We start from the raw sequence: 18,126 nt of genomic DNA on the forward strand, positions 1-18,126 counted from the left end.
GTTGCAAGGCTTTGTTTGTATCTTGGCAGTGGCTCTGATTTTTACCCTGTTTTATCCCAACCAAGAAGCCATAAACTCAGTAATGTAGAGTTCTGCACATGGGCCAATAACAGAAGAGTTGGGGCCAGACTCCAGTAAGTCCCTCCCAGTGTCTGCACACAGTTCAGTACATTTCCCTGCAACCTTTGGACAAACTTTTTGACTGGTTGAATTCTTACAAACTAAAACTAAAAACTCTTGCTGGACCCCCCCCCCCCCCCCAAAAAAAACCCCCAAACCAACTCATGCTAAAACCATTTACATATTCTGCTCTTCCTTCACCACAACATACAGTATTTCTAATGGAGAAAATGTAATTGCTGTTCATTTCACATGATACTCACTGTAACTACAATTATCTTCACTGATCCACTGATGAATATGAAAGTGTTGGTTTCTTTTCCTTTCTATGGTCTCATTCTCCAGCATCACTGTGAATATTCTCTCTGAAAATCTGAAAAAGTTTCTTTTTAAGTTTCATATGCCACAGAGTCTGCCACCATATGGAGACACTTTGCACCCAAAATAGAAAAGAGAGTTCTTTATGAGTGTTAAACCAAATGAATACATTTGTTTTAGATTTTGCATAATTTCCACTTCCAAAAGCTGTCAACTTTCTGTCCACCAGGACAGAATAATGACTGGGCCATTTAAAAGGAGGATTGATGAATTATGCAGTCCGGCCATTTTATAGCCCTGTTAGTCAGAAAAATACAAGACGCAGACTCCTTATCTTTTAGACTCTGTTTACTGAACCAGTGTTGACTAGTTAAGAGCCTTACAATGACATTAGAAATGACTCCATCCCTTAAGGGGTCCTCTTGAAACTGACATATTCATATCAATGAATACACTTTATTGGAAAATGTTTAGAAAATACAAAGAAGAAAATCTGCATTTGGATAAATTATTCCAAATGTTACAAGCAGAGACAAGATTAACATTAAAGTTTAAACAACATACAGTCAGAGAAATTAAAAGAATGTTACAGTCTGAAAACAACATTCTAATAAAAAGTTTTTTTTCCCAATGTGTGCACCGCAAAATCTTTATCATGCTGAGATAAATTATAAAATCTTTCCAAACATCTAGCAAAAATCTCCTTGCATCAACCTTCACCTCTAGCAAAGGCATAGCATAGTTTAGGATTTAAACATTTTTATAGCTACCCTAATAGCTTGGATTTTAAACATTTTATTGCTACCCTGACTTGCTCCATGTCTTTAAAGTCATGCCAAAATCCTCATTTAAACACTATTTACATACACTGAACCAATAGTTTATAAAACTCTTCTCAGACATTGCACCCTCACATTAGGTATACATTGGAAGCACCACTGAATTGTTTAAGAAAATGGTTTTATTTCTGTCAGTTATACCACTTACAGTATATTTAAAAACACTGACATTCAGAGTGTAGACCCAGTATGAACGACCATTAGCATCCTCTGGGTTGCGTCTCCCTCTTTGTCTTTACAACTTCGGCGTTCTGATCTATCCATTCTTACTCCACTTTCTTGTCATGAGCAAGTCTTGTCCTCCTCCTTCCAGCTGGTAATAAAGGAAATAGATAAAAGATAGAAGGGTAAACAAATGTCATTTCCAATCACAGTAATTTTGTGAAACTGACAGAACTATTCTTTACCGACAACTCTTCGGCCAGGGACTTTTCTTGGATTTCCATCTGCGGAGGCAAACATATAAGTCATATTTATAAGTCATTCTTGCCCAGTCAGTGAGATGTGCATACTGCATTAGATAACACTCTCACCCTGAATGAACTTGGTAATTCTTTCAGAGTCAAGGTCGAGCAGCTGTGGGTTCCCTTCAATGGTAGCAATTTGGGAAAGGTCAGCTCCTGAGGAGGGAGGAAAACACCTTTAAAGTGATACTGTAACATTTTCCTAGCTGCACTGTACAAGCAAGTATGCCTTACAGGATAATTCCAGTTACCTACCTGGGCCTTATTCTCCTAGTTTTTGCCATCCTGATGATTGATTATGTTAAAAAAATGTGTCACTTTCATCACTGTATAGCTTTACCCACCTCAAGTTTGCAGGGAGCACTGCAGTGGGCCAATGCAATCCCCAAATTAACAAGAATCTAGCAACCGAGTGACACTGAATTTTGTGGAAGCGTCCCTGCCGGGAATCTGAAACCCGGAGGGTAATGTAAAACATTTTTCCCAGTCGGCAGTTCATATATGTATCTGATATGACATCATATCCAATACGACGTGAATGCGGCATCACAGTACCTGAACGATCTACTTGCCGACTAGCTCATTCTAGTTAAAATAGCATATAAAGGGCATGGATAATCAGAAAATTGGCCGTAGGCAGGTCCCATTGCAGTGTGAGTGTTATTGTGTTGAAACAAACTGTTTTAATCACTTTAGGTTCAACTGTTAGAGCTTGCTCTGGCCCTCTGGGTGTGTAATCGAGAGCAGCACTCCCTGAAAACGAGAATTACATAAAGCTCCACAGTGAACTAAGTGACTACGTTTTGAACACAATCGATCATCATGATGGCAAAAGCTAGGAAAAGATGGCTTTGGTTGAAAATAACCAGAATTATCCTTGAATTTCTGTGTCCAAATTTTGAAATTTCTTTTACTGACCTTCCAGCTCTATGTTGGTGGTGCCACTGCTGACTGAGTACTGAGGACCTGCATTCACAAGTTGTTAAGATGGTAAGTGGTGTAAGTCGTGTAGTGTGGTATAGATTGAAGTAAAAAAGGATTTACCTGAGACTACCCTGGTGACTTTGGTGATGGTGGGGTCACCCTCGATGACCCTCGTCACCTTAGTGATGGTGGGTTTACCCTCAATAACCCTGGTCACCTTGGTGATGGAGGGATCACCCTCGATGACCCTGGTCACCTTGGTGATGGAGGGATCACCCTCGATGACCCTGGTCACCTTGGTGATGGAGGGATCACCCTCGATGACCCTGGTCACCTTGGTGAAAGTGGGTTCCGCTTGGATAACTCTAGTCACTTTGGTCACATCGGGAACTGAAAAAATAAAGAAGGCAGCTTTCAAAACATGAAATTACCAAACATTTACCAAAGTAATTCCTTGGAACGACAGGAAATGCCATCAACTAGCACACCTTTGCCCCTTGGTACAGAGAACTTGTCATTTGCATGCAACTAACATGACCTTTCACCGGATCTGAAAGGATTTATATGGCAAGAATGTGATTCGTAATCAAAGTAATTCTGCCCTACACTTTTTCAGCATTTCTTTGTTTTTGTTTTTGAGGATTAGGGCCACAATAATTCTGAGATTAAAGTCAAAATTCTACAAATAAAGTCAGAATTCTGAGTTTAAAGTCAGAATCACTCACAATTCTGACTTGTCAGAATTCAAATACATTTTTCACATGTAGCCCTAATCCTCGTCCATACCTTTTCGGGTTGTAAAACTATATACTTTTAGCACTGTAGTGGTCACATGTCTTATTAGTATTATTATATTTTAAATTTGGCACTTCAAGTAGAAAGTGCACTGCAAGTTTTTCAGTTCATTTGTGATATGTGCAGGAATTAGGAATTTTTCTCTGGTACTTCAGCTGTCTGTCATGAACTGTCCTACCAGTGTTTGTTTGTGTGTGCATGTGCTTGCATGTGTGTAATTATCTGAACTAACAAAAAGGGCGTCAGTAATCAGTACCTGTTTCAACTCAATAACCAGTATGCTCCCTATTTTATGCTTGCCAAACTTTTACTAACTTGACACAATCTGTCGAACTATTTTGATTAGGAATCACATGATGATGATACATAGTAATCATCATTTACTGTACCTTCCTGGACGACACGAGTGATGATCCTCTCTAATAACAACAGGAGATATAAAGCAATTAATGATCATAAAGAATGTCTAATAGGAGATGAAGATGCTGTATTGCAAAGACATAAAAAAGTATTATAATATTGTGACTTACTCATAAATGTAAGGGGAATTTCCTGATATCTGAATCCTGAAATGTACTGTAAATAAAAAGGTAAGGATCCATTATAGCAGAATTCTTTAGAGCTCATATGGTACACATGCTACACACATAACATCTTGCATGATCATATGCCTGGGTAGAAGACTTTTACATATAAATGCTGCAGGACAAGGCCCATACTACATGAATCTGCAGAAGATATTCATGATTATAAGCCAAGCAAACAGCCCAAATCACTCAGGCAAACCAATGTGTTATGATACACAAAACCACTAGCTTAAGGCCCTACAAAGGTGATCTTTTACCAGATTCAAGTGTGATCTTGTCCGATACTTTATGTCAAGTGACAAATTATATCTTGGCAGAACTGTCAAGAAGAATAATGAAGAATAATGAAAAAGGCACCTGTACACGCATAAGTGCCAAACCCTGTCTTTAATCAACCTTGCAGCTTCAATGATATGAAGCCAATTTTTTGAATACAACACCTTGATCTGGATGTAAGTGATGAGCCTCCTCAACAGCCCAAGGAGATCCTGGCTTCCAACGGGGATATCTAGATTAAAGCACAGGGCGTTAACCACACCAGGCCTTTTACAACAGCTATGGCAATAAAAACAATACCCAGAGTGCATCTCATGACAGTTTTACAAAAGGGATGGAACATGACCAAAGGTTACAGAGTGAAATCATACCTCCGGGATACAAGAGACTGTCGATGAAGTGAACGACTCCGTTCGTGGCCATGATATCAGACTCAGGGACTTGGACAGAATTCACTTGCACACTGTTGTTTGCCTGAGGGGGATATTTAAAACTATTACAGACAAGAACACTGCAAAATGAATTACTTGATCGAGCCTGCATCTGAAAATATGAGGCGTGCACACTGTTCTACAGTAACATTAGTGGTTAGTAAGTATTAGTGTTAGTAAGTAACATTAAAGGCCGGCTGAGGACATCGAGTTACAAAATCAAGACTTCATATAATTAGATAATAATAGTAATCTTAGACACTGCTGACAAAAAAACAGAGAAAACAAAAAACAATGTAGTGATATTTGTTGATATCAGTCAGATTCTAATATTATCATATACATATAGAGGATGGATTCGACTCTGGGTTACTGAGAATGCAGTGAAAACAACTTGGCCACTTAATAATTACACTTGATAATGTTTTTTTTACACCTTACTATTTGAACATTACAAAGGGCTAAGATAGGGGGTTTTTCAAGTGTACAGTATGTTGATTTAAGATTACAAGAAAAATCAGTATTTCTACAATAAGTACTTACAAACAACACTCTGAGGTTGCTGCCCTGGAGAGACTTGAGGAGGTTTGTCACCCCAGTCTCCAAACCACCACCAATGAAGACGCCATTATTGAAGTGATACAGAAGGATGGTTCTAAGGGCATTTATGTCACCTGAAACACAGGATGGCAAACACAAAATATATTACAGTAAACTTATTCATTTATTATGTGTAATTTTGATTTTCACACTGCAACATAAGCTCTACGGAAGAGGATTAGGGCTACATGTGGAAATGTTATTTGAGTTCAAAAGTCAGTTTAAAGTCAGAATTTTGAGATAAAAGTCAGAATCTCAGAATTCTGACTTGAAAATCAGAATTCTGACTTTATTCTCAGAATTCTGAGATTAGGATTAAGATGGAGGGAGTGTGGGACACTTACCCTTCAACAAGGCCAAATCACTTTCGCTCACACTGGCGAAAGCTTTATCGCTGGGAGCAAACAGAGTAAAATCTCCTTCCTGTTTCAGCAGGTCAGTCAAGCCAGCATCTTCTACCAGGGACAAAAAGATCCTGCAGCACAGAGAAGAAAACGGTTACTTGGCTGTTACGGAAAACCACTGAGGGCTGACATAACGCAAGGCCAGCACTTTCTCATTCCCATACTGTATGTGCCGTGTTGATTTAACGGAAAGATACAGAAATATGTGGTTAGAGTATTATACTGCATTTTAAATCTCCAGTCCACTTTCATCAACATCTCGCCGCACTCACTTGAAGCCTCCATTTTCTGTCAGGATCTCGAACATGCTTTTCTCTGCTGGTTTCAGCAGTATCCTCATGAGATGAAGGGCTCCGTTGCTTCCTTCTTTACTGCCTCTTATCATGCAAGAATTCTCAATGCACACCGCCTGCAGAAATCATCCACAGGTCACAGACAGGGCAAGGACATTATGTATCCTCTTAAGGACACGGTGATTGATAGCCAAATGACAGGGATAATGAATGTAGCGTGTGTTTAGTGGCACTCAGCCACTATTTTTGGGCACAGCTTCAGACAAGAGAAGAAAAGAGAACTTACTGTGCGATAGATGAAGACCCTCAGAAGCTTTCCTGCAATGGTCTCCAGCCGCTGGCCATTGTACAACTCGCCCAGAACAATCTTTCTCTTCAAGATGTGGCTCTCCAGGATAATCTTGAGCAACCTCTGATCCATGGACATTACCTCATCTGTAGAATAAAGAAAATGTTTTACATCTCCCATTCAGCATAACTATGTAAACAATTAAACATACCAACAACGTATACTGGAGTTTCATTTAATGTTCCAGCTTTAACAGCAACAGCAACAACAACAACTGCAATTCCAATTATTTGTATTCTTGTGCAATTCTGAAAGTGGACCATGTACAATAGTCTATAAAATATGTTTTGGGGTAGAGAAGGATTTACTGGGAGTGTATTTAAGGTTCCCTTTGCATTCAGCTGTTGCCACCTTGTGCATTCCTTACACCCTTTTCAAACTGTATGCCTCTAATGATGAAAGTGTTCTGCTTCATTAATTGCAAATTCTTGTTTGAGGAACAAGACATCCCTCTCTCTCTCTCTCTCTCTCCCTCTCTCTCTCTCTCTCTCTCGACTCCCCTCTTGTGAAGTGCAGGAATGTTCCCTGGGGGAGTGGGTGCTGGTCTATTCTTTGGTCTTACATGGCATAAAGCTTCAGCAATGCCCCAATCCACCAGTCATTCCCCTGGAGCTCCATATATGTGCATATATCTACTGACTTGTGAGTCAGCATGACAGCAAAATAAAGAAAAAAAAAATCCCCTATTTTCCAGACTGTGGCTGAGTTTGGAAGCAGAGTGGATATTTACCTACCTGCTGAGAGAGAGACAGAGAGAGAGAGAGAGAGAGAGAGAGAGAGAGAGAGAGAGGGAGGGAGAGAGAGATGGAGAGAGGGATTTTCAGGATGTAATGAGTTGTATGTGACTCACCAGTGAAGGCAGCGTTGAGGGGAGCCAGCAAAGTGTACTCAGCCTCTGGTCTCATGGCAGCAGACAGGCCCAACTCGGACACCATGTCACCGAAAGTTGACTGGGAACTGCCGACCAGTTCCATCACCTGCTTAGCTTAGAGGGCACAGGGAATCCCGACACAATTAGAATTTGGATTACATAAAAAAATCCCACACCTCAAGCAATGTATTCATGCAGTGATCCTGTCACACTGGAATCTGCTAAAGGAAAAGAGGAGATGGGAGTCTAACCTGAGTCAGGAATGAGCACTTGGTCAATGAGGTGGACGACACCGTTGGTGGTGACGATGTCCTTCTTCAGCACCATCTTGATGCCGTTGACTGTGAGGCTGTCGCCGTCGCAGCCGATCTCGATGTTGTTGCCCTCCAGGGTCTCATAGGAGGTGCCGGTCATGATGCCCTCAGAACACTGGACCGACTTCAGGAGGTGGAAATTCAGCAGAGCTGCAAAAGCAAAGTTTGGTCTGGTTTACACTACCAGTCAAAAGTTTTTACATACGCATTTTTCTTTATTTTTTTACTATTTTCCACATTTTAGAATAATAGTAAAGACATCAGAGCTATGAAATAACACAAATGGAATTATGCAGTGACCAAAAAAGTGTTCAAACAAATCAAAACTATCTTATATTTTAGATTCTTTAAAGTAGCCGCCCTTTGCCTTGATGTAAAGTCAAAGGCATTGGAAAGAAATTCATACATAGGCATCAACTTCAATATTTATATTTGTCCAAAAAACACATTTCAAGCATTTAAGCATAAGCCTTTAGATCAAAATGGCTTTAAGAGAATGAAAAACAGTACATTCAATCAGGTGGGTCCAGGCTTTTGACTGGTAGTGTAAAGTTTTCATGCTTTGATGCCGCTCACTGTAAAGATTTAGATACTGTAGAGAAAGGTTGTGGTCATTTGGAAGAAATAGATTTATATTTGAGTAGGTCAGTTGGCTGCCTGAACTGTGTTATGTTCTTTTCTAGTGTTTCAATGCAGCTGAGGATATAAAGCACTGGCAACCCGAAGACCCTTTGGGTCCCTTGGGTCCTTGAGTGAGGAGACTCATGATTTCCTCACTATTCTGTTTGACTGTGTGAAATGGTCTGATCTCACATCATAGGGCAAGCTGCGGCCTAATAAAAGGGTTTGGGATGAACCGCTGCCAATTTGCCCAGCTTGCTCAATGAAGCAGCTGTTTCTTGCCTTCCAGTGTTCCAGCGTTAACACAAATCGGAATAATATTAATTTTGAGATGCTTCACTTTTCCTTTTCTTTTTTTTTCTATGAGTTTTCAAGAGTCCACAGCCGCTCTATATGTGCAGGCACCAACTTGCTCTGATGTACGATTACAATGTACGATTGCTTTCGAACAGTAAGAACAGCTAGAGTATAGGTATCCTGATCGACTTGTACTGTACATAACTCCCCAAACCAAAAAAATAAATACATAACAAAAGCGTCAAATAATTTGTCTGCTTTGTCTGACTTTCCACTCACAATTTCATGCAAGATTTGAAACTAGAAACCTATTTTTATGACTCTCCGGCACAACTTTGGTATGCACAGCTTGCCAACTGTCTGAGAATTCCACATCCATCGTCCATACTATTGTGGTTTCATCTGTTTTGAATAGGAAAAAGTTGAACATGTGCGAAAAAAAAAAACGCTTTATGGGTGACTCAGTCCGGCAAACATGCCTCCGGGGAACCATTGCGTTTCTTTTCCTGTACCTTCATCATTAAATATAAATGTGGCCCCAGTTTGGATATCGCCTACAGTCAATATAAAGTCTCGAAGTCTCCACTGCGCTGTTTAAAACTGTCTTGTGTGAACTTCACCCTGTATATGTAACAGGCATTCCAGGAAGGTGACAGATCTCTGAGAATACACTATAAGGTTTACCTTGGAGGACATCCTTGTTGCTCTTCAGTCTTTCCAGCACGTCACTGCCCATTCTCTCAAAAGCTTCGTTGGTGGGGGCAAAGAGAGTGTACTGTCCCGGCTGACCCAGCTTGTCCAACAAACCAGAGGCAAGAGCCACCTCCTACAGAGGGAGAAGTCACAAACAGCATTATGGTTGGTAAACTTCAGTATACAATAGAGTAGAATAGAATCGAGGCCAGTCAGACTTAACTTATAGCCTAAGCAGATACAATGTGGATATGCGGACTGCTGAGTTGTGTGCCGGGTATCTGCTCTCTGCTTGGGCGAGGGTTTCACACATGTACCGCACTTTGTAGACGTGGCCTTTTTGCCGCGTCATTGCCATTCTTATCTTTTGATGGTAGCGTGTATTGTAAAGGTGACAGCAGTGGACCATTGAATTGAAGAGGGGGTTGTTTCTGGGACGCTGGAATACACTGTTGAGCCTTGTTGAAGTTTTAGTTCCATCTGTTTTTTGTTGTATCTCTGTTTTCTAGTTCTGTTTATGTCTTGTATTACCTTTTATTCCTCATTTGTATTTATTCTTTTGTTTTTATTCAACTTTAGTTTATTTATTTAATTGTGGTACTTTTATATCACTGTCTCTTTGGGTTTTATTGCATGTAAAGCTCTTTATAAACATTGTTTTTAGAAAAGTGCTATACAAATAAAGTTATTATTATTATTATGGCCTATTATTATGGCCATTATGGTATTATGGTCCTGTAGATTTATGACGGTATAGCCTGATGTTTTCTAAGGTACTATATCATTCTGTTAAACTCTGAATTGGGCCTCTATAAGAATGCTCACCTTGGATTATGGCACAAGGGATGTGTTTTTTTTTTGTAGCATTATTCTAAGACATTCCCTATTCTTCATCTACTTCTTTCTGAAGTTTTTCTGTAATTACTGTCTATTATTTTTAATGGTGACCATCTGCGTACTCACACTCAGAGTTGTCAGGTCGTCGTCGACCTCGATGACGTCCTGGATGGTGTTTCCCACAGCACTGATGACACGGTCAATGACGTGCACAACCCCGTTGGTGGCAACCTGGTTACCATGGATGATCCTGGCACAGTTCACAGTCACCACCTGCACACAGCATAAGCTTCAGTGTTACAGCCACTGGAAATCACTGCTCCCAAAAATCAGTGCTCATAAGACTCACCCCATTGGAGTAATGGTTGATCAGGAGGCCGAGGTCATTGTACATGGAGGTGACTGTCATGCCATCCTTCAAGTCTTTGGTCAAGAAGCGTTTGTTAGCCATGTGGTAATGGAGAGCGTTGTACAGCTCGATGTTGACATTGCTGACCAATGCACCCCTCATTGTCTGTAAGATAGGGAAGAGAAGATGTAAAAACTGTTGGAAGGATGGAAGGATACCTGTATCAAGGCTCAACCACAGACTGTCTCCCAATGCACTTGAAAAATATAATTTGTCATTCTGTCTCAATGGTACATCCACTCACTCTGTATTTTACAATGGCTGTCATCGCTAATAATTCCCCTATACATATACTGTATAGTGTGTGTGTTTTTTTTTTGTAGTGTTCTATACATTCCCAATTCCTCATCTAGTTCTTTCTGAAGTTTTTCTGAAATTACAGTCTATTAAAAAAACTTTTGGTCACAGACAGAGAAGTCCTACAACTTTTCGTTTTGTCCTTGACTTACTTCATCCAAAAGGTCCCAGGCCTCGTTGCTGGGGGCGAAGAAGGTGTAGGATCCGGATCCCTCAATCTCCGGCCTCAGCTTGGAGATGTCTGAGTAGCTCTGGGTGGAGGTGGCCTTCACCAGACCCAAGGTGCCATACACATTGTCAATCGGGGCCACTGAGGAAGAAATATACTATCAGCGTAACTACATGTGACCCTGTCTTTATGAAAATAGAAATTTAAAATCTCTGAAATTAATATAAAAAATTAAAATAAAAATTCAAAATTAAAATAGAAATTCAAAATTAAAATAGAAATTCAAAATTAAAATAGAAATTCAAAATCTCTGAAACTACAATTAAAATTAAAATTAAAATTAAAATTAAAATTGAAATAAAAATAAAAAATCTCTGAAACTTTTGGGAAAGGAAAGAAAGAATCTGCATGTGTAGGCAATATGTTGGTGCATTACAATAACAAAAAAAAAAAGAATAATAAATACAATTAAAAATTAAAATATAAATTACAAATCTCTGAAACTAAAATTTAAAATCTCTGAAACTAAAATTTAAAATCTCTGAAACTGTTGGTATAAGGAAACAAATAATCTGCACATGTAGGCAATATGTTGGAGCATTTATGTTAGGAGTGAGTTTTACTTTTAGGAGTTAGTTTTCAATCAATGCAAGTGGCTGCTCTACATTCGGACATTATGGCCTTGTCTAACATCTATACGTCGATTACATTCTGAGCGCATTACACACTGTACCTGCAGGGCAACCACGCATGCCATCCAGCTTCATGTATCCTGGGCAGCACTCGTAAAGCACAGTCCTGCAGGCAAGACACACAGATCATGAATGTGAGGTTGCAGCTAATAATACAGCTGCAAGGCATCTCTCAGTACAGCAGTGTGAGAATTTTTTTTTTTTTCCCGGGTGCCATGTTTTGAGCTGAATCATCATTTAATGTTGCTCCTGTGTATTCTGTGTTTCCAGATGTTACTCATTATCTCTTTCATTACCCAAACAGGCCATGTGGTCCCATGACTTGAGCCAAAACCCAATGGAAAGGGTGCCTCCAGGATTATTCTACCATTACAGTAGAGGATTTATACTACCAAGGCCTCTACTTTGAAGCTAAACAATTAGTTTGGCCTGTAGTCGACATTTGGTTAACCTCAGAGACATTATTTTTTTTGGTCTTGAAAAACTGCAGTGATTAAAGTTTTGAGTATTCGGAAATCTTGGTCGGGATAGGGAACATTTCAGCTGCTGCCACAAAGAGTCTGATGGTCTGTATGGAAACAGTTGCACTAAACCGAAAAAGAACATCATTACATTTACATTAATGACATAACAAATCTGGCACCTTGTGCACTCCGTAGAGTTTTACAGCAGTCTTTTAAGAAGTACAGTATGAAAAGTGGAATTTCTAGAAATTGGATAGAAAAGAGAGCTGTTTTTTGCGGGACAAGCATGTGAGAGGCCATGTCTCCTCTCCTCCTCAACAGGACTGGAGCTAGTAGCCATAAATCAGGTTTGTGAGGACAGTAAAATCCGAGGTGCAGCTGTTAGATATAAAGAAAAGCCTATACCCCTTGTGTCAGCAGGTTTCAACATGTTGGAACTATAGCATTGTACTTGTACATGGAAAACCAAACATTTGGAGAAGATTTATATTTCACCCCTGGTAATTACCAGGTATGCAACAATAAAAAAAAAACTCCCACAAAAGATAAACAACACTACATGAGTGCAAAGCTATTAGAAGAAAACAATACCATGAGTACAGAGTTGGCTAGAGAGTTCATTATGGTAAAGACTGCCCAGCACGCTTGTTTTTATAGTCAGAAACCCCCAACCTCCAAGGGAAGCTACCTATTCCAATTTTTCAGCTCATATCAATTAAAGTAAACACAACATTAGTGCACTTTCTGAAGATTTAAATGACATTTTGCAGCGTATAGTTGGGAAACAGCAAACATCAACTTATTGGTGCTGAGCAAGGTTTCTGTTAGTAATCAATTCAAGAACATTTTCAACTGTTTCATAAATTGTTGGCGTAGTGTAACAAGTAGCATTATACTTGGTGATGCATGAGAGTGAACCACAATAATGATGTTAAACAGCCTCACATGGCCATAAAACATACGCTGATGTAAACCGCTCCCAGTGTCTCCCTATGCATTGGCCTGGTTCTACACACAAGTCAACAGGAGACAAGATGGATGCACTTTATCGCTGAAGTTTCTAAGTTTAGCAGTTTGTCTTCATCAGCAGTTTCCCTGTGAAATCTGCACACCAGAAATGCTCCACATGTGTGTCGTTTGTAGTTCAAAACAGACAGCAGTGCCTCAGTCAGCAGGGTTAGCAACTAACACATATGCAATAGGATGGAAAAATAGCACTTTACTGTAATCAGTTAAACTTGCCCATTAAAATACAGCGATCAGATTACCTACACTTATAATTATTTCTACATTTTGGGTTAGAAATATTTGTGAAAGAAAAAAATCAATTTATACCGTGAGATTAAACACACAAGCATCACTTTATGCAGCTTGATATAATATGTTTGTCAGGATTGCAGGTGATGATAATGACTCTCACACTGCAGTCTGTTTAACTTCTAGTTAACTAGACTTAAGAGCCAATTGACCCAGTATTAGCTGAATATATTTTGATATAAATTACATCACTAAAATAATTGTATCCAATGTATTGCATAGCAATCTTAAGTGGACAGACAGTAATGGGTAATTATTTATGACAAACATGGAGACCTTGGGTAGAAAGACAAGGCTTCAAGCAGAGACTTGTTTCCTTCAATAAAAGAGATAAAGTTGTGGCAGAGCGTTCATGCCCGTCATCCACAGCTCAGGTCTCAGACAGCGTGGAGGAGAACAGACTGAGGCCGTCTGAGTGGAGGCTCCTGGGTCATGGCTAACTGCCACTCTCTTACAGTTGTATGTGAATCAGAGTTAAATGGAGTTGGAAGGATTGGATGAGATCACACAAGCCCCATTGATGCAGAGTCAGCAAAACACTCTCTGCTTTGCTCTCCCACGCAGAGGAAACCCAGACTCCGTCTGGCCATGGAGCTGGAAAATTCTGATTGGTCAGCATCTCTATAAAATATCTGTTTCACTGAGAATGATAATAACTTTGTCAAACTACATGGTGTATGTGGTAAATGGATAAAATATTTATGTTTATTCCAATTCAAGCCATTACTAATGGGCATATCAGAGTTTTAGTTATACAAACATTTGTCAGAGGCAGAGCTGCTCTGAAGGCAGAAATAATCTGATTGGTTGAGTGAAACATCAATAGACGGAGCAAAAGAACCACAGTTTTTCTGGCTAAGTAACAGTTTTTCTGGCTAAGTAACATTCGACTGAAGCCCAGTGAATAAGGCAAGACATAAGACAGGACTTAGGTAATATTATGAAGCCTAGCACTCTTGCTACTAACTGAAAAAATTCAAAGGTTAGCCAGTTGGCCTAGCTGACCTAGTTCAAATTAGCCATACTAGCCTGTAGCTATCTACAGTTAGCTAGTCTTCTCACCTTCCAAGATCATAAATGCCATGGTAATCAAAAAGTGAAAAACAAATGAAGATTTTTTTAAATTTCTATTTTGACCAGAGTTCCTTCTTCACCATTCAAGTTTGCCAGTATGCTAACTTTTGCTCTGGAAAACTTTGGTTCTTTGGCTCCGCCCACTAAGGTTTAACTCAGCCAATAAAATTATTTCTGCGCCCAGTGCAGCTCTGCCTCTGAGAAATGTTTGTAGGCCTATAATTAAAACTCCAATCTGCATTAGTAGCACATGAGACATTACAGCAGCATAACCAGAAGTATGAATCTAGGTTTTTCCATGTGAATACAATGCGTTGTGCACTCCTGCACTGCTTTGGCCTGGGTTATCCTTTGATTGATTCCGCAGTCCCATGTCAGAAAACCAAAACAAGCCTTAGACTCCCATTGAAATAGATAACATTCTTTGGCTGTGTTTCCAACATTAGCTTTTGCCAAGTTCAGTGAGTGGAGTTCACTCATCATGAAGTACGCAGCCTCTTCAGAGTGCTAAGTGTGGCTCAAGCAACAGTAGAAGGAAACTGTAAGTGTGTGCGTGTGTGAGACTGTAATGTAGGCATGGCTTGGATCCATGTTTAAACACAAAAGCGCTGAGAAGGCTAGAACGATAAGAGACCGATAGGTTGCACAGTAGATTATGTCTGAGCTGAACTCTTTTCCATTCATGTATATAGCTGACAATTCGCAGCCACAGCGTATCCTGGAATCAGTGGTTCACCATTGTGGCATCCAACGACGACCAAGCTTCCCAAGTTATAAAAACACTAACCTACAGTTTATAGCAGTGAATATGACATTCTTCAGTACAAAGGGGTTGGGGCAGCGTTCAAAAATGTGTTTTTCATTCTGAGCAGTAGTTTTATTCAAAGTAAGATAACAGACGTCTGTCTCTATGGAAACATCCAAGTTTCCATGAAAGCCTTAAATCATGAACAAGAAGCAGACATTGAACTGGAATACTCTATATATATATTTTTTTTAATTACTGCAGTGAGACTCAGGTTCAACTTGTAGCACCTGGATTTGCTTGTAACGTTCATCTTTGAATACAGGAAACAACTTGTCCTGTTGGAATCATAAAACAACACTTACGCTTTCTTTCCACAGATGGCCCCTTGGTACCAATTACGGCAAGTGCTAAAGTACTTCTTCTTGGTCCCCATGACTTGCTGGAGAGCGCAGACATTGGGTCTGAGGAGCACCATGGGTAAAAAGGAGATGAAGCATGAATTTACAGGTAAAACATTTGAGCAAGATTGTATGAAATCTGTGAAACCGCAGATGAATAATTATTTGACAACTAGCCCTGCTGGTTAAGACACCCGACAGTCAAATGGGAATAATTATTTGACAATCACCCCTGCTGGGTCTGAAACGACACAGTCAGAGATGAATAATGATTTGACAACTGCCGGGTAAGAAACTGGTGTAGTCACATTTGAATAATTATTTGACAGCTATCCCTGCTGGGAAACACCTTTTCTAAGGGAATTACATTATCATTCAGGCTCATTACATATTTCACAAATGAACAATGCATATTTAAAAAAAACAGGATAAAGTCACAACACATTTAAGTGATTTGATTACATTGCAGATTTCACATTACAAATGCGGCAGATACAAATGTTCATCGACACATCTCTAGACATGTTCAGTCGTGACATGAACTATTGATACCTCCCATGCTCAAGGCTCAATACCACTGCATGCATGGAATTTCAAAGATGTCAATGTACTGCAGAAAAGAGAAAAAGGAAATAATAATTTTTTTAAAATGATGATACACTTACCCCTCTTTTCTTGCCCTGATGCGACTGTGAGCCACTATTTTGTCATAAGCTGAGGAGTCAGCCTTGTCAAAGCTAGACAGCACAAAGAGTGCAAAGGCAGCTACAAAAAGGAGCTTCATCCTTAGTTTCTTAGCCCCTCCAGACCCAGAGTAATGGGAGCAGACTCTGAGCAGGAGTTTATATACCACGAGTCTCACCCACCACTCGAGGAGGATGGCAATATTTCAGACTCAAGCCTGGACCACCCAGAACCCCTTTAAGACCATACTTCTATCCACAAATGTAATGGGCTTTATCATAAACAAGTATTTGTTGGTGAGATAAATTCTAAACTTATAAATAAGGGTTTTTATATTTGTTTATATACAAGTGTAGAATTCAGCACAATAACTTAAATTTCACAATTTTTATATTTGCTGCCAGTTGTTTTACTATTCCATGATTTATGGATGGACCATATGTTTGGGGCTACGTTTCAAAAATCTTTGTGAATGTATTCCCGCTTCTCTCACACACACATATTCACAGGAGAACACATATGCTAAACTGCTTTAAGGCAAATGCCACATAAAGGAGCCCAAAGGAGATTTGTTACCCTGATTTGTTACACTTCTACACAATAAGCTTATTGCTACAGAAGACCAAGAAAACTGCCTTTGTGAACCACACTGCAAAAAATGTCCATCTTGACAAGCCATTTAGTCTCGTATTCAGTCAGTTCAAAGTCGTTTTCCTTAAAAAAAAAGGGTAAACATAATCTGCCAATGGGGCCAGATAATTTAATTTGTTTCCAATACTGTTTCACTTGTTTCAAGAATTAGAATTTTCTAGAATCCGATGACAATATCACGAAAAAGGGAGATTACTGCACTAGCACCAGGAAAATGTTACTTGAGGAAAATTCTTGAAATAAGTTGATTGTATTGTATGGTATTGTATTACATTGCATTCTATTAGAAACAAGTGAAATTATCTTACTTATTTTATAAGAAAAATAAGATTTTAACGCACAGTACTAGGTTCTAAACAACTTGTTAAGGTGGATATGTTTTTTTGCAGTGCACCTCTACAAGCTATAGTGTAAATCATCTTTATGTAACAGTGAAACTGAGTGCCAGATTTAGAGATATATGGATGGAATATTTGGGACTGCAGAATCCTGCCGTATCTTGTCTATGGCAATGTCATTTGTTTAGCCTGAAAACAAAGACATATCACATAATCTCTGAACCAATGCCAGGGCAATGATTGTAGCTATAATCAGAATGCATTTTGCCCCACCTTGTGGTGGGAGGAGTGCAGTCTCATCCAGCCAGGTTGGGAAACTCATAGCGTCAGACATGGATAATATCAGTCACTCAATTAAAAAAGAATCTTCATATGTCGCTTATATGAATTGGAGAGTTAAATTAATATTAGGAACATGAAAACCTCTCTGTCAAACTTTATTGTCTACTGGCGTTTTCAGTTCTGAATCAGAAAATGTGTATCTTTATCCCTAGTAAACCTTACCTTTACCATATTGCCAAATTTATTCGATATGGAGCCACACCAGCTTTTTTGATGGCATCAAAAAGGTTCAGTCTCTGGTTTAATGGCATTGAAAAAGAGGTGTTAATCCACACATTAATACAAAACATTTAGACTTTGCTACAGCAGGAGTAACATAAAGGAGGTGAGGGGTGTTTCCCTTTAAAGCTAAACATATTGTACAGTGCCTTCAATCATTTTGGTATTTTTTTTAGGTATTTGAAAACATTTTGCTGGTAGAATTAGTTAATTGTCCATAGGAAAATTAACAGATGAATGGATTCAGGTTCAGGACAGACAAATGCATTTTCATGGTGTTAACAATAATGT

General features: G+C 39.3%; 1 protein-coding gene across 3 annotated transcripts; it reads right to left on the bottom strand.

The window, feature by feature from the left end:
- Positions 1 to 1,381: 1,381 nt before the first annotated feature.
- postnb (periostin, osteoblast specific factor b) lies at positions 1,382 to 16,404 on the bottom strand. Of its 3 annotated transcripts, none has more exons than XM_071924750.2 (23): positions 16,267 to 16,404; positions 15,566 to 15,664; positions 11,642 to 11,706; positions 10,892 to 11,049; positions 10,383 to 10,547; positions 10,160 to 10,306; positions 9,188 to 9,329; positions 7,523 to 7,735; positions 7,251 to 7,385; positions 6,338 to 6,486; positions 6,031 to 6,167; positions 5,699 to 5,829; positions 5,298 to 5,428; positions 4,695 to 4,797; positions 4,488 to 4,555; positions 3,991 to 4,036; positions 3,850 to 3,879; positions 2,961 to 3,055; positions 2,786 to 2,843; positions 2,660 to 2,707; positions 1,811 to 1,897; positions 1,685 to 1,723; positions 1,382 to 1,590 (listed from the first exon to the last, which is right to left on the bottom strand). In XM_071924750.2, the coding sequence occupies exons 1-23, from the start codon at positions 16,383 to 16,385 to the stop codon at positions 1,544 to 1,546; spliced, it is 2,412 nt and encodes an 803-aa protein (XP_071780851.1). In that variant the 5' UTR covers positions 16,386 to 16,404; the 3' UTR covers positions 1,382 to 1,543. The 3 variants fall into 3 exon arrangements, with proteins under 3 accessions (XP_071780851.1, XP_078140308.1, XP_071780849.1); XM_078284182.1 differs by having other exon boundaries at positions 2,786 to 2,882; XM_071924748.2 differs by having other exon boundaries at positions 2,786 to 3,055.
- Positions 16,405 to 18,126: the final 1,722 nt, after the last annotated feature.

This window comes from Centroberyx gerrardi, chromosome 6 (genome assembly GCF_048128805.1).
Source record: "Centroberyx gerrardi isolate f3 chromosome 6, fCenGer3.hap1.cur.20231027, whole genome shotgun sequence".
NCBI classification, from domain to species: Eukaryota; Metazoa; Chordata; class Actinopteri; order Beryciformes; family Berycidae; genus Centroberyx; species Centroberyx gerrardi.